Source organism: Ranitomeya variabilis, chromosome 3 (genome assembly GCF_051348905.1).
Source record: "Ranitomeya variabilis isolate aRanVar5 chromosome 3, aRanVar5.hap1, whole genome shotgun sequence".
NCBI lineage: Eukaryota > Metazoa > Chordata > Amphibia > Anura > Dendrobatidae > Ranitomeya > Ranitomeya variabilis.
Genome location: NC_135234.1, coordinates 738,415,119 through 738,432,452, shown reverse-complemented (window position 1 = coordinate 738,432,452; position 17,334 = coordinate 738,415,119). Strand labels below are relative to the sequence as shown.

The 17,334-nt window shown below is 43.1% G+C and overlaps 1 protein-coding gene across 2 annotated transcripts in view; it reads right to left on the bottom strand.

Annotated features, from left to right (window-relative positions):
* The window catches only part of CNTN5 (contactin 5), a 2,016,448-nt gene that overhangs the window by 142,955 nt on the left and 1,856,159 nt on the right, over window positions 1-17,334 (bottom strand). For both annotated transcript variants that reach the window (XM_077298468.1, XM_077298469.1), the window contains one exon: window positions 7,436-7,585. In XM_077298468.1, coding sequence (XP_077154583.1) covers window positions 7,436-7,585 — 150 coding nt within the window. The remainder of the gene's footprint in view (window positions 1-7,435; window positions 7,586-17,334) is intronic.

The window sequence follows — 17,334 nt, the reverse complement described above, 5'->3', positions numbered from 1 at the left end:
CTGTTATGTGTATCCACACTCGTGGCTTTGCTTCTTTTGACTTGTCCTGTCCTGCTTGTCTCTCTGCCTTCTGCATACCCTTCTGCCCTTTTCCTCGCTGATCCACATGCCAACTGTTAAGGCCCACTCAATTGCACTATTGCCTCCGATCTATGCTGCTCACCCTGACTATGGCTTAGACAATCCACTTCACCAGGTGAGACCATATTAATATCTATCTATCTATTTATCTATCTATTTATCTAAAATTCCACAAAAAGGGGACAAAGCAGCACCAATCAAAGAGTGCAGGTGCAAGCCACAGAGTCCGGACCACTGGACAATAACAATAAAATACGAACGATAAAGAATGGCAACCTTCCCATTTCCATTTTCACATGATGCTGTTTTTGTGAAGGGCACTTACATAAAAGGAAGAAGAAGTTGTGGGGGGGGGGGAGAAGTGACCGCAGAGATGAATCTCTATTGAATTGTAGGCTGCTGGAATACTCGTCCTATAGTTATAGTTATATTGACCCGAAGAAAGGCAATCACATTCCCAGTAAAACATTTGGCAATTACTTCTATGTCTGAGAAGGGGAAAATAAATTGCATATTGACTTTGGTAATAGCAATTAAGATTCCTCCCCGGATCCCTTACTCTGCATCCATTTCACCAATGTATGTTAATGTTATATGCTTCCCATATGGTTATTGCTATTATCTCTCACTTCCAGAAGAGGTTAGTGCCTGCAGGATGAAACATTGAAGTAATCATTCGGCACGGTATGTCAAAACATGCACGATGTAAAAGGTTCAGCCTGTAGCCAAGCTGGAGATGTGTAATAATACTGGTTGCGTTCATGCACAGTAGACACCTCCCTATTGTCTTGTACTTGGAAATTTAAGAGGTTGTAATATTACAAACCAATTTAAAATACTCTTTCAGGGTATAGTGAGGGCGGCAGTGATTTAGGATCCACATCACTTTTGACAGTGGTTGTAAAGAGCGTCTGTCGCTCTGGAGGACCTGTCATGTCTTTCACTATACAGACATTCAATTTACATTCATGGTTATAGTGTGAATCTTCATTTCACCAAGTATGATGGTGTAGGCAAATTGAACACTCACTTTCCACATTTCCTTACAGATCACAGTTGATTGCAAGGGCTTCAGGGAGGAGGACACTATGTGGTTCCAATGTATCCTTATTTTACATGGGAACATCGATTCTAAGCAAATTTAAATTATGTGATTCAGTTAGCTCAAATCTACGAAAAATTTCCTGAGGAAATGAAGAAAGACTGCTATCTGCTGACTGTACAAAACCAGGCAGAACCAACTGGCACCAAAAGAATTGTAGGGGAAGGCAGTCCTTGTGCGGGACCTGCTCAGGTGCCTTGTTTGACCAAGTTCCTAGCTATAAAAGCCTTGCACCAAACCACAGGGGGATTTGTAGCCAAGAAGAGGAGCGGTGCAGACATAGACAAGAAACAACTTTGAAGCCAGTTTGACGGGCTGCAACGAAAAGCATGCTCCACCAAGGTGCTGATCACCGTTAGGCAAAGCCAAGATGACGCCCGGATCAACAGACCCACCTATGCCATCAAGATCCAGAGTTCAGGATGCACCAGTTAAGACCACAACCTTTGCCCCATGCCAGTCAAGTCCCCAAGTCCAGGCGACACCAATGGAGAATTGGGGCCCAGTCCTCTCTGCTCCGAGCCTATGAGATACCCGCAGGCGTTCAAGCCCAGAAGATACACAAAGAGACTTTGACCAGAGGAGAATGCTTGCGGCTATAGAAGGACAGAAAAAGTGAACAAGGCCGTCACTTCCAGCCATAATGTACTATACCGGAGTTGGCTAGGGTTAGGACAATAGATGGGGTGGGGGTCGGTTGGTGCACATGAGGCTCAACACTCTTTGATAGGCTTTGTCAGGAAAACATGCAGCTGTCCCGACACTGTTGTTGTGTGTCCCGGGACAAGGGGCTCCTTCACTGTCCCTAATGCTATGGGGCGCCCTAGCTTGCCCTGTTCCCTGGGTTACTTCTGAAAGTGAAGATGCTGGGGCCACATAACTTGCCTTATCTCCTGAATCTGCTCTCCATCTGTACCCTTTACCTACATAGAGAAGAGAGGAGTAGTAGTGCACCCTAGTAAACCAACCAGACTAACAAGGTAACACAAACAGGGGAAACGGAAAATACTAGGCATAAAAATATTCACTCAAATATAACAGAGGATGCACCGGGAAGTGGAGGATGGGGTAAAACCAAAGTAGGAGAAGAAGGGGGATTATCACACTCAGAAAAACAAGCAAGTCACAAGTAAATCCACAAAATGCCTCCTCCAATAACCACCAACTACTATCCTCCCAGCCAAGCAGCATAAGCTATCTCTGATAATTTGTGTCAGTCAGAACCCAAACCCAGATTATACAGGGGATAGGAGTGGCTAACAGTGCACAGCTGAGAGCCTTAGCTCCCAGAGCTCTCAGGTGAGCAAACTAACCCCTGTACTGCCAAAATAAATTATCACCGTTTAATAAGAAGGTGAAGTACTTCTATTCAGAGTAGGAGCAATCAGACGCTGTGGTCTTCTGGCTCCTCTCTGTTGCGGTACCCTGTGACAGCAGCCTAGTGGGAAACCCTGTGCAGGAGCAGGTAACATGGTAGCTCTCAGAAAAGAGCTTACCATCATTGTATAAAGAACATTAGTATAATTAAGAAGAGACTTTCCCATAATTATAATTGTACAGTTGTATGGTTTATTGCTGCTTTTCACGGTTTGATATCATTAACTAACTCCTAACTACTGTAAATTTCTTCTGTATTTGAAGGAGCTAAACCGCTCATTGACTGTTCCTGCATCGTGCCTTCTGTGCTTTGGATTTGATCACCTGCAGACATTATCATACCATCATAGTGTGAAACACATCATGATGTTATGTAAGGTCTATCCCTCCTCAAGGCTCTTCAGCTCCACTCGTGCTGAATAGACCTTACGATATCATGACATTGCACCAGGCCTAGTGATCAAGTTGGAAGGAACGGCACAGTGGGACAGGTGAGTGCTGGAGTATTATACTTTTTCTATTAAAACCTCAGGGCATAATACAGTACATATCATTACATAGCATATTTGAACTGCATGAACTGAATTCCGTGCAACTCAATGGCTGAATTTGTGCAAATGTTTAGAAATTACATTTAGAAAAATTCACTAGTCTTCAACCCCAAGAGAAAATTACAGCCAGTTTATGATGATGTGCACCGACCAAAATAAGTTACCACGTAGTATACGTTCTCTTACAGTGGAGGCAACATATACAACTGTACGACATATTCTGCCATAAGTTTGGAGCGTTGGTCTGTAGCTGTTTCCAAAAGCAATGCTACAGATCAGCTTTCCTTTCTTACTCACAGATGGTGGTGGGGTCCAAACTGGGAGGTCCATATAACATTAACTGTCTGGTCAACCAAATGTGGAAGGAATTTACGGGATCAGCCGGCCGGCAGCGTTAAAGGGGTTTTGCACTAGGTTGATATGAGTGACCATCTATAGGTCGATGAATTAGCATCAGTTCGTGGAAAGTCTGCCACCCAGCAGTCCCTACCTATCTGCTATTATCAGATCTGGCTGCGGTCGGATGGAAGCAGAGCACGGAGCATAACACTACTTCTCCACTGCAATGTTTAGTGACTGTGGCCGGGTGCTGCAGATCAGCTCCTAATCAAATACTACTCAGCTCCCCCCAATGTGACATCGCATGGACAAGTCATCAGTATAGGTGTAGTTTAAAACATCTTAGTTTATAGCTATCTGTAGATTTTCTTAACCTCCTCTTTGCACCTCTGGAGTTTGGCTGGCCTAGATCTTTGACAAATATAGAGGTGATATGTCATTATGGCCTACTGATTACATTAGGTTTTCATCTATATATATAATTGTCTAAGGGTTTTTCTGTCTGTCCTGGAAATCCCGCGTCTCTGATTGGTCGAGGCCGCCTGGGCCTCGACCAATCAGCGACGGGAACAGTATCGATGTAGATGTCATAACGGTTGCCATGGCGACGATGATGTCATAAAGGTTGCCTCGACCAATCAGCGACGGGCACAGTCTGCCGCGAATTCTGAAATCATCATTGTCCATATACTATGGGGACATGCATATTCTAGAATACCCGATGCGTTAGAATCGGGCCACAATCTAGTCTATATATATACTTGTCTAAGGGTTTTTCTGTCTGTCCTGGAAATCCTGCGTCTCTGATTGGTCGAGGCCGCCTGGGCCTCGACCAATCAGCGACGGGCACAGTATCGACGTAGATGTCATAATGGTTGCCATGGCAACGATGATGTCATAAAGGTTGCCTCGACCAATCAGCGACGGGCACAGTCTGCTGCGAATTCTGGAATCATCATTGTCCATATACTACGGGGACATGCATATTCTAGAATACCCGATGCGTTAGAATTGGGCCACAATCTAGTGTTAAATATATTTATTTTTACAATGTTTATAATGTTTTTTTCTTTCAATTTGTCTATATTACTCTCTGTACAACAAAAATCAGGAATTTAAAGGACTCCACTTCCTGTTCTGTGCAGATAACTTTTCAACAGTCTCATAATAACAGTTCTACATAGGTAAAACAGGATCTTCCATTCATAACAGGTGATGTCACAGCTCACCTCCTCCTGTACAATGACTGATAACACCTCTATATACAGTAGATAACACGGGATCCACCATTCACAATAGGTGATATCACAGCTCACCTCCTCCTCCTGTACAATGAGTGATAACACCTCTATGTACTGTAGATAACACAGTATCCACCATTCACAATAGGTGATATCACAGCTCACCTCCTCCTCCTGTACAATGACTGATACACCTCTATATACAGTAGATAACACAGGATCCACCATTCACAATAGGTGATGTCACAGCTCACCTCCTCCTCCTCCTGTACAATGACTGATAACACCTCTATATACAGTAGATAACACAGGATCCACCATTCACAATAGGTGATGTCACAGCTCACCTCCTCCTCCTGTACAATGACTGATAACACCTCTACATGCAGTAGATAACACAGGACCCACCATTCACAATAGGTGATGTCACAGCGCACCTCCTACCCCTCCTGTACAATGACTGATAACACCTCCATATACAGTAGATAACACAGGATACATCATTCTCAATAGGTGATGTCACAGCTCACCTTCTCTTCCTGTACAATGTCTGATATCACCCCTATATACAGTAGATAACACAGGGTCCAACATTCACAACAGGTGATATCACAGCTCACCTCCTCCTTTACAATGATTGATAACACCTCTATATACAGTACATAACACGGGATCCACCATTCACAATAGGTGATGTCACAGCTCACCTCCTCCTCCTGTACAATGACTGATAACACCTCTATATACAGTAGATAACACAGGATCCACCACTCACAATAGGTGATATCACAGCTCACCTCCTCCTCCTGTACAATGACTGATAACACCTCTATATACAGTAGATAACACAGGATCCACCATTCACAATAGGCGAATGTCACAGCTCACTTCCTCCTCCTGTACAATCACTGATAACACCTCTATATACAGTAGATAACACAAGATCCACCATTCACAATAGGTGATGTCACAGCTCACCTCCTCCTTTTGCACAATGACTGATAACACCTCTATATACAGTAGATAACACAGGATCCACCATTCACAATAGGTGATGTCACAGCTCACCTCCTCCTCCTGTAAAATGACTGATAACACCTCTATATACAGTAGATAACACAGTATCCACCATTCACAATAGGTGATGTCACAGCTCACCTCCTCCTCCTGTACAATGACTGATAACACCTCTATATATACAGTAGATAGCACAGGATCCACCATTCACAATAGGTGATGTCAGAGCTCACCTCCTCCTCCTGTACAATGACTGATAACACCTCTATATACAGTAGATAACACAGGATCCACCATTCACAATAGGTGATGTCACAGCTCATGTCCTCCTCCTGTACAATGACTGATAACACCTCTATATTCAGTAGATAACACAGGATCCACCATTCACAATAGGTGATGTCACAGCTCATCTCCTCCTCCTGTACAATGACTGATAACACCTCTATATACGGTAGATAACACGGGATCCACCATTCACAATAGGTGATGTCACAGCTCACCTCCTCCTCCTGTACAATGACTGATAACACCTCTATATACAGTAGATAACACAGGATCCACCACTCACAATAGGTGATATCACAGCTCACCTCCTCCTCCTGTACAATGACTGATAACACCTCTATATACAGTAGATAACACAGGATCCACCATTCACAATATGTGATGTCACAGCTCACCTCCTCCTCCTGTAAAATGACTGATAACACCTCTATATACAGTAGATAACGCAGGATCCACCATTCACAATAGGTGATGTCACAGCTCACCTCCTCCTCCTGTACAATGACTGATAACACCTCTATATACAGTAGATAACACAGGATCCACCATTCACACTAGGTGATGTCACAGCTCACCTCCTCCTCCTGTACAATGACTGATAACACCTCTATGCACAGTAGATAACACAGGATCCACCATTAACAATTGCTGATGTCACAGCTCACCTCCTCCTCCTGTATAATGACTGATTTCTAGAAATGAGCAAATACATTCAAGTGGAAATGATTTCTACACTTTTACCAAAATATGCATTCACCAAAATGCACATATTTTTAAATTTTTCCAGCAAAATGGGGGTTGCTGCTCACCATTTTTTTAAACTATTAATGGCCATTGAAAGGTAAAAAATGTTGTTTTGGCACCTTTGACGTATTTACGCAGAACCTCTCTGGGCCTCATTGGAACCAGAAGTCCTGGCTCAGTGTGAGAGGTCCATGAATTTCAGCACTAGTGGCGGGCATTAAAAGATGTCAAGGGGACTGGATGGGTGACGGGTAAAAGAGTTTTGAGTCTATATTTTCCAGTATTACTAATTGATTTAAATTCTACATTTTCCTGCAGATGAACAAAACTCTCATTAATGTTACCTTATGGCTTGTAGTTGATTGTTGGGATCTGGTGACCATTCTGACATGACATGGAACAACCAAAAAACCTGTTGTTGCATTTCCAATTGTCCATGTCCCATGATACAGCGCTAACCCATCCTGGAGCAGCTTATTTAACTTCAAACATCCAAGGATTCAAGAATAGAAAATATAATTAACGCGCATTTCTAATTTAGAGAGATGGAGATGAGCAAGTTGTGCTCCAAAAAGGCCAATAAGGAAAAGTTATAGGAGTAGAGCGGTGGACTCTCTGCGGCCGTAGATCACAAACTGCTTCATTAGATTTCTCACATCAGTCGTTATGGCGGCATAATATCCGGTTTATGTTACCTGCTTCACTGGTTCTGATGACTCGGGATGGGATGCTGGGATCTCCGGTACCAATGTTATTAGTGGCTACCACTCGAAACTCATATTCCACCCAGGGATTCAGATCGACCGCCATGGCTGATTCCATGTCCCCACTTATAATGTCAGGAACTGTAAAAAAAATAGAGGAGATCACATCACAAATCTACATGTGAAATACTATACACCAAATAACTATAGCAAAAACTTTAGGGTACAAAGTGTATATAGAGGTCCCTTAGACCTGGTGAGGCTGGTGTACTTACTGTGAAAATGCATGTCAGATTGGATGTTTTCCCTGCCAGCAATAAAGTAAAAAATTCAGGGCTAGACTCATATAATGCTCATTTTAATTACATGGATTTTCATAGCAAGTATACCAGCCTCATCAGGTCTAAGATCTGTTTAATAATGTAACGAGTTTGCATTGTCAAATGTACCAAGAGTTCTAGTTTAAGCTCTAAACGAAGTACATAGCGCACTGGTCACAACCCTGTCAAGGAAATAGAATATTTACTATAAGGACATACACATCTCTTTTTATTTTATTGATCATAGACTGAAAATACCCCAAATAATACATTTAAAGGGAGTCTTTCAGCAGGTTTTTGGCATGTAATCCATCAGCAGCATGATGTACAGGCTGAGATCCTGATTTCAGCAATGGATCACTTAAGTTACTAGGTGAGGCAGATGTGAAAGATTCCCAGTTTTCTCTGCTGCTGATTTAACAGTGCTCAGAATTCAGAACCCTGTATAACCTTGCTCACACCACTGATTGGCAGCTTTCCCTGTACACTGTGTATAGGCAGTAAGCTGCTAATCAGTGGTGCGGCGTGGTTGGACTAGGAGGTACAAGGCACCTAGTCCTGGAGTCATAATCTCCTGCTAACAAAACACTGATTTTATGAAAACAACAAAACACAGCCAGGTAAGTGACACATCGCTGGAATCAGGGTTTCTACTCCTACATTATGCTGCTCTTACATCATGATTTCATAGCAAAAACCTGCTAACAGGTTCAATTTATGCATACAGTGAAAAGAAAAACATATTAAAAAGACTTTTTCTGATTGTTTGTTAACTTATGTGGTTGGAATGAGAAAAGTGTGTAATGAAAACTGCTCCTAAAAGGGATGACCATCAGAGAAGTCAGTGTGGAGCTTTGCTTTAATTAGTGTACTTTTACAAATGCAGGAGGACATCATTTTGGCCAATATACAACCAATTCTTCTGCTTTCCCTACTCCTCCTTTCCAGTAAAGTAAGAACTTCATCTCATGTACTACCCTTCCCACACTCCGGGGGCAGCATTGTAGCAGAAATACCATCTGATAATCTCCTGTACCAGGAGTAGAGGGGGTGCTATTGTAGGTGCTCATCTAATAACATCTGTGGTTATTGTAAATTAGTATTGGGGGCCGCGCTATAGATTTTGGAATGAGAGCCCCGGAGCTTTAATCCTTGCAGATACAATCATTGAAGGGATTGTGTGGGCTTGTAGTCTCTTAAAGAACTCTTTATTAATGTATACGTCACCTGGCTCATTATTTATATCTATTCAGCAAAATAGTGACCAGCTATAAAAAAAAAAGTCTCCCATAGGGGTTGACCCTGCAGTAATTAGAAAACTGTAATTCTTCATTTCTCCTGCGGGGGCGCTGCAGGAAAAATGAGCACTATTGCTGGGTTCCCAGGTCCATGAAATCCTAATAAACTTATTTAGGGGGGGACTAGGGCTGAGCAAAAACATTAGAAGGACCTTGGTTCTGTGGCCACATCAGTAGTCCTTGGCTGTTTGACCAGATTCCGGTGACTCTCCTTCTACTTGACACCATCCCTGGTGCGATTTCTGATTAGAAGGCCGAGCGTAACATCATGCATGGGTCATGCCGCAATAATGACGGCACACGGGGACTACTAGAAGTGGCGCCGTGGATGCTGGCAGGTAGGAGAACATTTGTAGGGCTTTGGTCAGATAGCCACAGGCTACCGATGGGGTTGCTGGACCAGGGGCCTACAAATCTTTTTGCTCTACTCTAGGAAGGACCCAAAGGAATTTCCAGTCCCCTTTAAAGATTAAAAATATATATATATATATATATATATATATATATATATATATATATATATATATATATAAAGTATTACAGATAAATTCATGAAAGTATTCCCAACCTGTAAAATATGTCTTTAATATTGGAAGCCATAAACAGCTGACTGCAGCTTAGCAGGGCCATGGAGTGCGGTGCTTTTAATACATTTTGTTTTATACAATATGTTATTACATTTCAGACAGATTATATTAGTTTTAGCAATAAAAGTGAGAAAGCGCCGCAGTCATTTTGCTTTTTTTTTTGTTATTTATAAAAAGCCTTTCGGGTTCCATGAACCTTACATTATTCCTTTTCTTTAAGAGCCTGATGGCTGGAGGCATTTGGGCTTGTGATCCAATTTTGAAAGTGTTGATACATAGGCAATTTACTGCTTCAGGTAGCGATAAAAAGTCTGCTAGAGATCAGGAACTTTACCCTTCACTGTAAACATCGCGCAGGCGGCGGAGCAACAAATATTTCACGGCATTGGAAAAGTCGGTGCTGGCGATTCGCTTACTTAGACAAAAAATACAATGTGTGTCCAAGTCTGGAAGCCAAAGTCACATCTCGAAATCACGGACACTGGAATGCTCAGCTTAAAACTTATAAAATACATAGAATGATTGTAACATATTACCTTCATCCAATTAGTAATTTTTTACCATTTCCATACAGTAAACTCTGGGGAAGAAAAGTAATAATTGTGCCTGTCTACAGCAGATGAAGAGTAGTCGTCATGTTCCTTATGGTAGAGATTTCACCGTTGGTGATGATGGCTACAGGTGTATCCTCCCTTACTTTTCTGAAAAATTTGCCAGGAATCCATATTTCACATGGTATAAAATCAATCCATGTTAACAAAAGCCACAAAAGTCACAACTCACATCACAACCGCTAGGTATTCTCATGCAACATACAGGTGCTTCTCACAAAATTAGAATATCATTCAAAAGTTAATTTATTTCAGTTCTTCAATACAAAAAGTGAAACTCATATATTATATAGAGTCATAACAAACAGAGTGATCTATTCCAAGTGTTTATTTCTGTTAATGTTGATGATACTTTCACAGTTCCTCGGCTCAGAGTGTCTGCAACTCATTAGTGGACAGCTCTGTCATCCTATCCTGAGCTGTCAGTACTGTGACAGCTCAGTTGACCAATTTGAGAATAGGAGGTGCAGGGATTTCTCCAGGTGCTCCCTGTTCTTAGTAATTGCCATTCTATTTAGGTGAGCTGTCTGGCCCAGATCACTGCCAGTCAAAAGCTTATGCTCTGTGGTGTGTGTTTGCCTGTTTCCTGTGCTGTGAGTTCTGATCTACTGCTTCATGAACTTTGGACCGTGTTCTGACTACCCGTTTGTTATTGCCCCTTTGCTTATCTGCTATTTCTCTAGTATTTTGACCCCGGACAGTGAGATCTGACTTACGCTTTTGTCCTTTCCCTTAGTTTACTACATGCTCTCTTGGTACTGACCCCAAGACATCTGACTTCTCTGCCTCACGGCTTGTCCCTGAGTTGGGGAGCTCTTTGTCAAAAATTATATTTTAGTAGCTGATCCTATGAGAACCTTCTTCTTACTGACTCTCCAGTTTGTAAACTCTATTTTATTAAACATTTTTAGGTCATTCTTAATTAATATAAGGAGTCCTGTATTCAGAATCCTCATCTTTTGGTCAGAGTATAAGTGGTTACAGGACCTGTCCTGTGTGACACAGACAGCCAAAAGTTGTGAATGGACGTGTATGTGTGTGTCTTTCAGTGTGTTGTTGAGTATAGAATGTATGGAATTTTGCTGGTATATACTGTATATGTGAAGACATATATGTGTATGTATGTGCCCAGTGTATACATGTGTGTATGTGCTCTGTAAAACGTGTGTATGTTATCGATGTGTGCTATGTGTGTGTGTAACGTACAATGAGGGTGTCACATATCGTGTGTATGTAGCATCTACATTTATAAATAGGGTTGAGCGACTTTCATTTTTTTAAGATCGAGTAGGGTTTTGGGAAACCCGATTTTGTCCAGAGTCGAGTCGAGTGCAGTCGGCCGATTATCGCTAAAAGTCGGGGATCGACCGAAACACGAAACCCAATGCAAGTCAATGGGGAAGCATAGTCGGCAGTGAGTGGAGGCCAGGAAAACACCTACAGTGCCCATTTTAATGCCAAAAACATCCATTCTTGTTTCTGAAGCTTGCCAATCTTAATTAACTGTATAATAATAGTTGGGCATAGGGAATTGGGGGAAAGTTGTGGGGGGAGTAGGGCTGGCTCAAGTTTTTCGTGGGCCCAGGAAATGCGGACTACGTCACGGCGGTGTTGCAGGGAAAGGTAAGTATTTAAACGTTGCAAGTGCTGTGATCCTGAGCAAGCAGGGGGGGGCCCACTCGTTCGCATTGCCACTGGCACAGGGCCCCTCAAAGTACGGCGGTGTGTTTGCATGGCGGGGGCGCCTCCCACCAGCAGCGACACTTTTGCGTACTCTGAGGGGCCCTGTGCCAGTGACGTCGCCAACGAGTATGCCCCCCCACCTGATGAAGGAACCTGCACTTTCATCTGCACCTTCCTCTTTGTCCCTGTGTAAGGTGGTATAACATGCGGGAAGGGGAACCTTACTTTCAGCAGGGTCAGATTCTGGCTGTGTAGAGTACAAGGGGAATGTAGTGGTCTAGGTCAATGTACCAGCAGACTCATTTAGCAGTGGCTGGGCAATGGGCAGGATGAGGAGGAAACAGATATAGGGCCAAAGAATAAAGTAGGCTACATGCAGTTCAAACTTGGTAACAGGACTAAACAGGCGGCATTGCTTTGTTCAGTGGAGTAGCAAACCCAAGAGCAGCAGACACTGTTTCAAGGGCCTAACCACACTAGTAGGCCAAATGCAGTTTAATATCTGATAGTATAGGGCGAAAGCCAGAATGTGGAAGCTCAGCTTTGTTCAGTTGAGGACAACACCAGGGAGGGGCAGACACCTTTAGTAGGCCGGAAAAGCCTATTGCATTTTTTAAAATGGTAATTTGGAGCAGAAGGTTGAAGCTCAGCTTTATTTAGTTGAGGGCAACACCAGGCAGGGGCAGAAGCCGTTAGTAGGCCCTAACCACCATTTTTTTTTTTTAAAACCACTTAATGAGAGCCGGAAGGTTGAAGCTCAGCTTTATTTAGTTGAGGACAACACCAGGCAGGGGCACACAGACAGACACCTTTTTTAGTAGGCCGGAAAAGCCTATTGCATTTTTTAAAATGGTAATTTGGAGCAGAAGGTTGAAGCTCAGCTTTATTTAGTTGAGGGCAACACCAGGCAGGGGCACACAGACAGACACCTTTAGTAGGCCGGAAAAGCCTATTGCATTTTTTAAAATGGTAATTTGGAGCAGAAGGTTGAAGCTCAGCTTTATTTAGTTGAGGGCAACACCAGGCAGGGGCAGAAGCCGTTAGTAGGCCCTAACCACCATTTTTTTTTTTTAAAACCACTTAATGAGAGCCGGAAGGTTGAAGCTCAGCTTTATTTAGTTGAGGACAACACCAGGCAGGGGCACACAGACAGACACCTTTAGTAGGCCGGAAAAGCCTATTGCATTTTTTAAAATGGTAATTTGGAGCAGAAGGTTGAAGCTCAGCTTTATTTAGTTGAGGGCAACACCAGGCAGGGGCACACAGACAGACACCTTTAGTAGGCCGGAAAAGCCTATTGCATTTTTTAAAATGGTAATTTGGAGCAGAAGGTTGAAGCTCAGTTTATTTAGTTGAGGGCAACACCAGGCAGGGGCAGAAGCCGTTAGTAGGCCCTAACCACCATTTTTTTTTTTTAAAACCACTTAATGAGAGCCGGAAGGTTGAAGCTCAGCTTTATTTAGTTGAGGACAACACCAGGCAGGGGCACACAGACAGACACCTTTAGTAGGCCGGAAAAGCCTATTGCATTTTTTAAAATGGTACTTTGGAGCAGAAGGTTGAAGCTCAGCTTTATTTAGTTGAGGGCAACACCAGGCAGGGGCAGAAGCCGTTAGTAGGCCCTAACCACCATTTTTTTTTTTTTAAACCACTTAATGAGAGCCGGAAGGTTGAAGCTCAGCTTTATTTAGTTGAGGACAACACCAGGCAGGGGCACACAGACAGACACCTTTAGTAGGCCGGAAAAGCCAATTGCATTTTTTAAAATGGTAATTTGGAGCAGAAGGTTGAAGCTCAGCTTTATTTAGTTGAGGGCAACACCAGGCAGGGGCACACAGACAGACACCTTTAGTAGGCCGGAAAAGCCTATTGCATTTTTTAAAATGGTAATTTGGAGCAGAAGGTTGAAGCTCAGCTTTATTTAGTTGAGGGCAACACCAGGGAGGGGCAGAAGCCGTTAGTAGGCCCTAACCACCATTTTTTTTTTTTAAAACCACTTAATGAGAGCCGGAAGGTTGAAGCTCAGCTTTATTTAGTTGAGGACAACACCAGGCAGGGGCACACAGACAGACACCTTTAGTAGGCCGGAAAAGCCTATTGCATTTTTTAAAATGGTAATTTGGAGCAGAAGGTTGAAGCTCAGCTTTATTTAGTTGAGGGCGACACCAGGCAGGGGCACACAGACAGACACCTTTAGTAGGCCGGAAAAGCCTATTGCATTTTTTAAAATGGTAATTTGGAGCAGAAGGTTGAAGCTCAGCTTTATTTAGTTGAGGGCAACACCAGGCAGGGGCACACAGACAGACACCTTTAGTAGGCCGGAAAAGCCTATTGCATTTTTTAAAATGGTAATTTGGAGCAGAAGGTTGAAGCTCAGCTTTATTTAGTTGAGGGCAACACCAGGGAGGGGCAGAAGCCGTTAGTAGGCCCTAACCACCATTTTTTTTTTTTTAAACCACTTAATGAGAGCCGGAAGGTTGAAGCTCAGCTTTATTTAGTTGAGGACAACACCAGGCAGGGGCACACAGACAGACACCTTTAGTAGGCCGGAAAAGCCTATTGCATTTTTTAAAATGGTAATTTGGAGCAGAAGGTTGAAGCTCAGCTTTATTTAGTTGAGGGCAACACCAGGCAGGGGCACACAGACAGACACCTTTAGTAGGCCGGAAAAGCCTATTGCATTTTTTAAAATGGTAATTTGGAGCAGAAGGTTGAAGCTCAGCTTTATTTAGTTGAGGGCAACACCAGGCAGGGGCAGAAGCCGTTAGTAGGCCCTAACCACCATTTTTTTTTTTTAAAACCACTTAATGAGAGCCGGAAGGTTGAAGCTCAGCTTTATTTAGTTGAGGACAACACCAGGCAGGGGCACACAGACAGACACCTTTAGTAGGCCGGAAAAGCCTATTGCATTTTTTAAAATGGTAATTTGGAGCAGAAGGTTGAAGCTCAGCTTTATTTAGTTGAGGGCAACACCAGGCAGGGGCACACAGACAGACACCTTTAGTAGGCCGGAAAAGCCTATTGCATTTTTTAAAATGGTAATTTGGAGCAGAAGGTTGAAGCTCAGCTTTATTTAGTTGAGGGCAACACCAGGCAGGGGCAGAAGCCGTTAGTAGGCCCTAACCACCATTTTTTTTTTTTAAAACCACTTAATGAGAGCCGGAAGGTTGAAGCTCAGCTTTATTTAGTTGAGGACAACACCAGGCAGGGGCACACAGACAGACACCTTTAGTAGGCCGGAAAAGCCTATTGCATTTTTTAAAATGGTAATTTGGAGCAGAAGGTTGAAGCTCAGCTTTATTTAGTTGAGGGCAACACCAGGCAGGGGCAGAAGCCGTTAGTAGGCCCTAACCACCATTTTTTTTTTTAAAACCACTTAATGAGAGCCGGAAGGTTGAAGCTCAGCTTTATTTAGTTGAGGACAACACCAGGCAGGGGCACACAGACAGACACCTTTAGTAGGCCGGAAAAGCCTATTGCATTTTTTAAAATGGTAATTTGGAGCAGAAGGTTGAAGCTCAGCTTTATTTAGTTGAGGGCAACACCAGGCAGGGGCAGAAGCCGTTAGTAGGCCCTAACCACCATTTTTTTTTTTTAAAACCACTTAATGAGAGCCGGAAGGTTGAAGCTCAGCTTTATTTAGTTGAGGACAACACCAGGCAGGGGCACACAGACAGACACCTTTAGTAGGCCGGAAAAGCCTATTGCATTTTTTAAAATGGTAATTTGGAGCAGAAGGTTGAAGCTCAGCTTTATTTAGTTGAGGGCAACACCAGGCAGGGGCACACAGACAGACACCTTTAGTAGGCCGGAAAAGCCTATTGCATTTTTTAAAATGGTAATTTGGAGCAGAAGGTTGAAGCTCAGCTTTATTTAGTTGAGGGCAACACCAGGCAGGGGCAGAAGCCGTTAGTAGGCCCTAACCACCATTTTTTTTTTTTAAAACCACTTAATGAGAGCCGGAAGGTTGAAGCTCAGCTTTATTTAGTTGAGGACAACACCAGGCAGGGGCACACAGACAGACACCTTTAGTAGGCCGGAAAAGCCTATTGCATTTTTTAAAATGGTAATTTGGAGCAGAAGGTTGAAGCTCAGCTTTATTTAGTTGAGGGCAACACCAGGCAGGGGCAGAAGCCGTTAGTAGGCCCTAACCACCATTTTTTTTTTTTAAAACCACTTAATGAGAGCCGGAAGGTTGAAGCTCAGCTTTATTTAGTTGAGGACAACACCAGGCAGGGGCACACAGACAGACACCTTTAGTAGGCCGGAAAAGCCTATTGCATTTTTTAAAATGGTAATTTGGAGCAGAAGGTTGAAGCTCAGCTTTATTTAGTTGAGGGCAACACCAGGCAGGGGCACACAGACAGACACCTTTAGTAGGCCGGAAAAGCCTATTGCATTTTTTAAAATGGTAATTTGGAGCAGAAGGTTGAAGCTCAGCTTTATTTAGTTGAGGGCAACACCAGGCAGGGGCAGAAGCCGTTAGTAGGCCCTAACCACCATTTTTTTTTTTTAAAAACCACTTAATGAGAGCCGGAAGGTTGAAGCTCAGCTTTATTTAGTTGAGGACAACACCAGGCAGGGGCACACAGACATACACCTTTAGTAGGCCGGAAAAGCCTATTGCATTTTTTAAAATGGTAATTTGGAGCAGAAGGTTGAAGCTCAGCTTTATTTAGTTGAGGGCAACACCAGGCAGGGGCAGAAGCCGTTAGTAGGCCCTAACCACCATTTTTTTTTTTTAAAACCACTTAATGAGAGCCAGAAGGTTGAAGCTCAGCTTTATTTAGTTGAGGACAACACCAGGCAGGGGCACACAGACAGACACCATTAGTAGGCCGGAAAAGCCTATTGCATTTTTTAAAATGGTAATTTGGAGCAGAAGGTTGAAGCTCAGCTTTATTTAGTTGAGGGCAACACCAGGCAGGGGCAGAAGCCGTTAGTAGGCCCTAACCACCATTTTTTTTTTTTAAAACCACTTAATGAGAGCCGGAAGGTTGAAGCTCAGCTTTATTTAGTTGAGGACAACACCAGGCAGGGGCACACAGACAGACACCTTTAGTAGGCCGGAAAAGCCTATTGCATTTTTTAAAATGGTAATTTGGAGCAGAAGGTTGAAGCTCAGCTTTATTTAGTTGAGGGCAACACCAGGCAGGGGCAGAAGCCGTTAGTAGGCCCTAACCACCATTTTTTTTTTTTAAAACCACTTAATGAGAGCCGGAAGGTTGAAGCTCAGCTTTATTTAGTTGAGGACAACACCAGGCAGGGGCACACAGACAGACACCTTTAGTAGGCCGGAAAAGCCTATTGCATTTTTTAAAATGGTAATTTGGAGCAGAAGGTTGAAGCTCAGCTTTATTTAGTTGAGGGCAACACCAGGCAGGGGCAGAA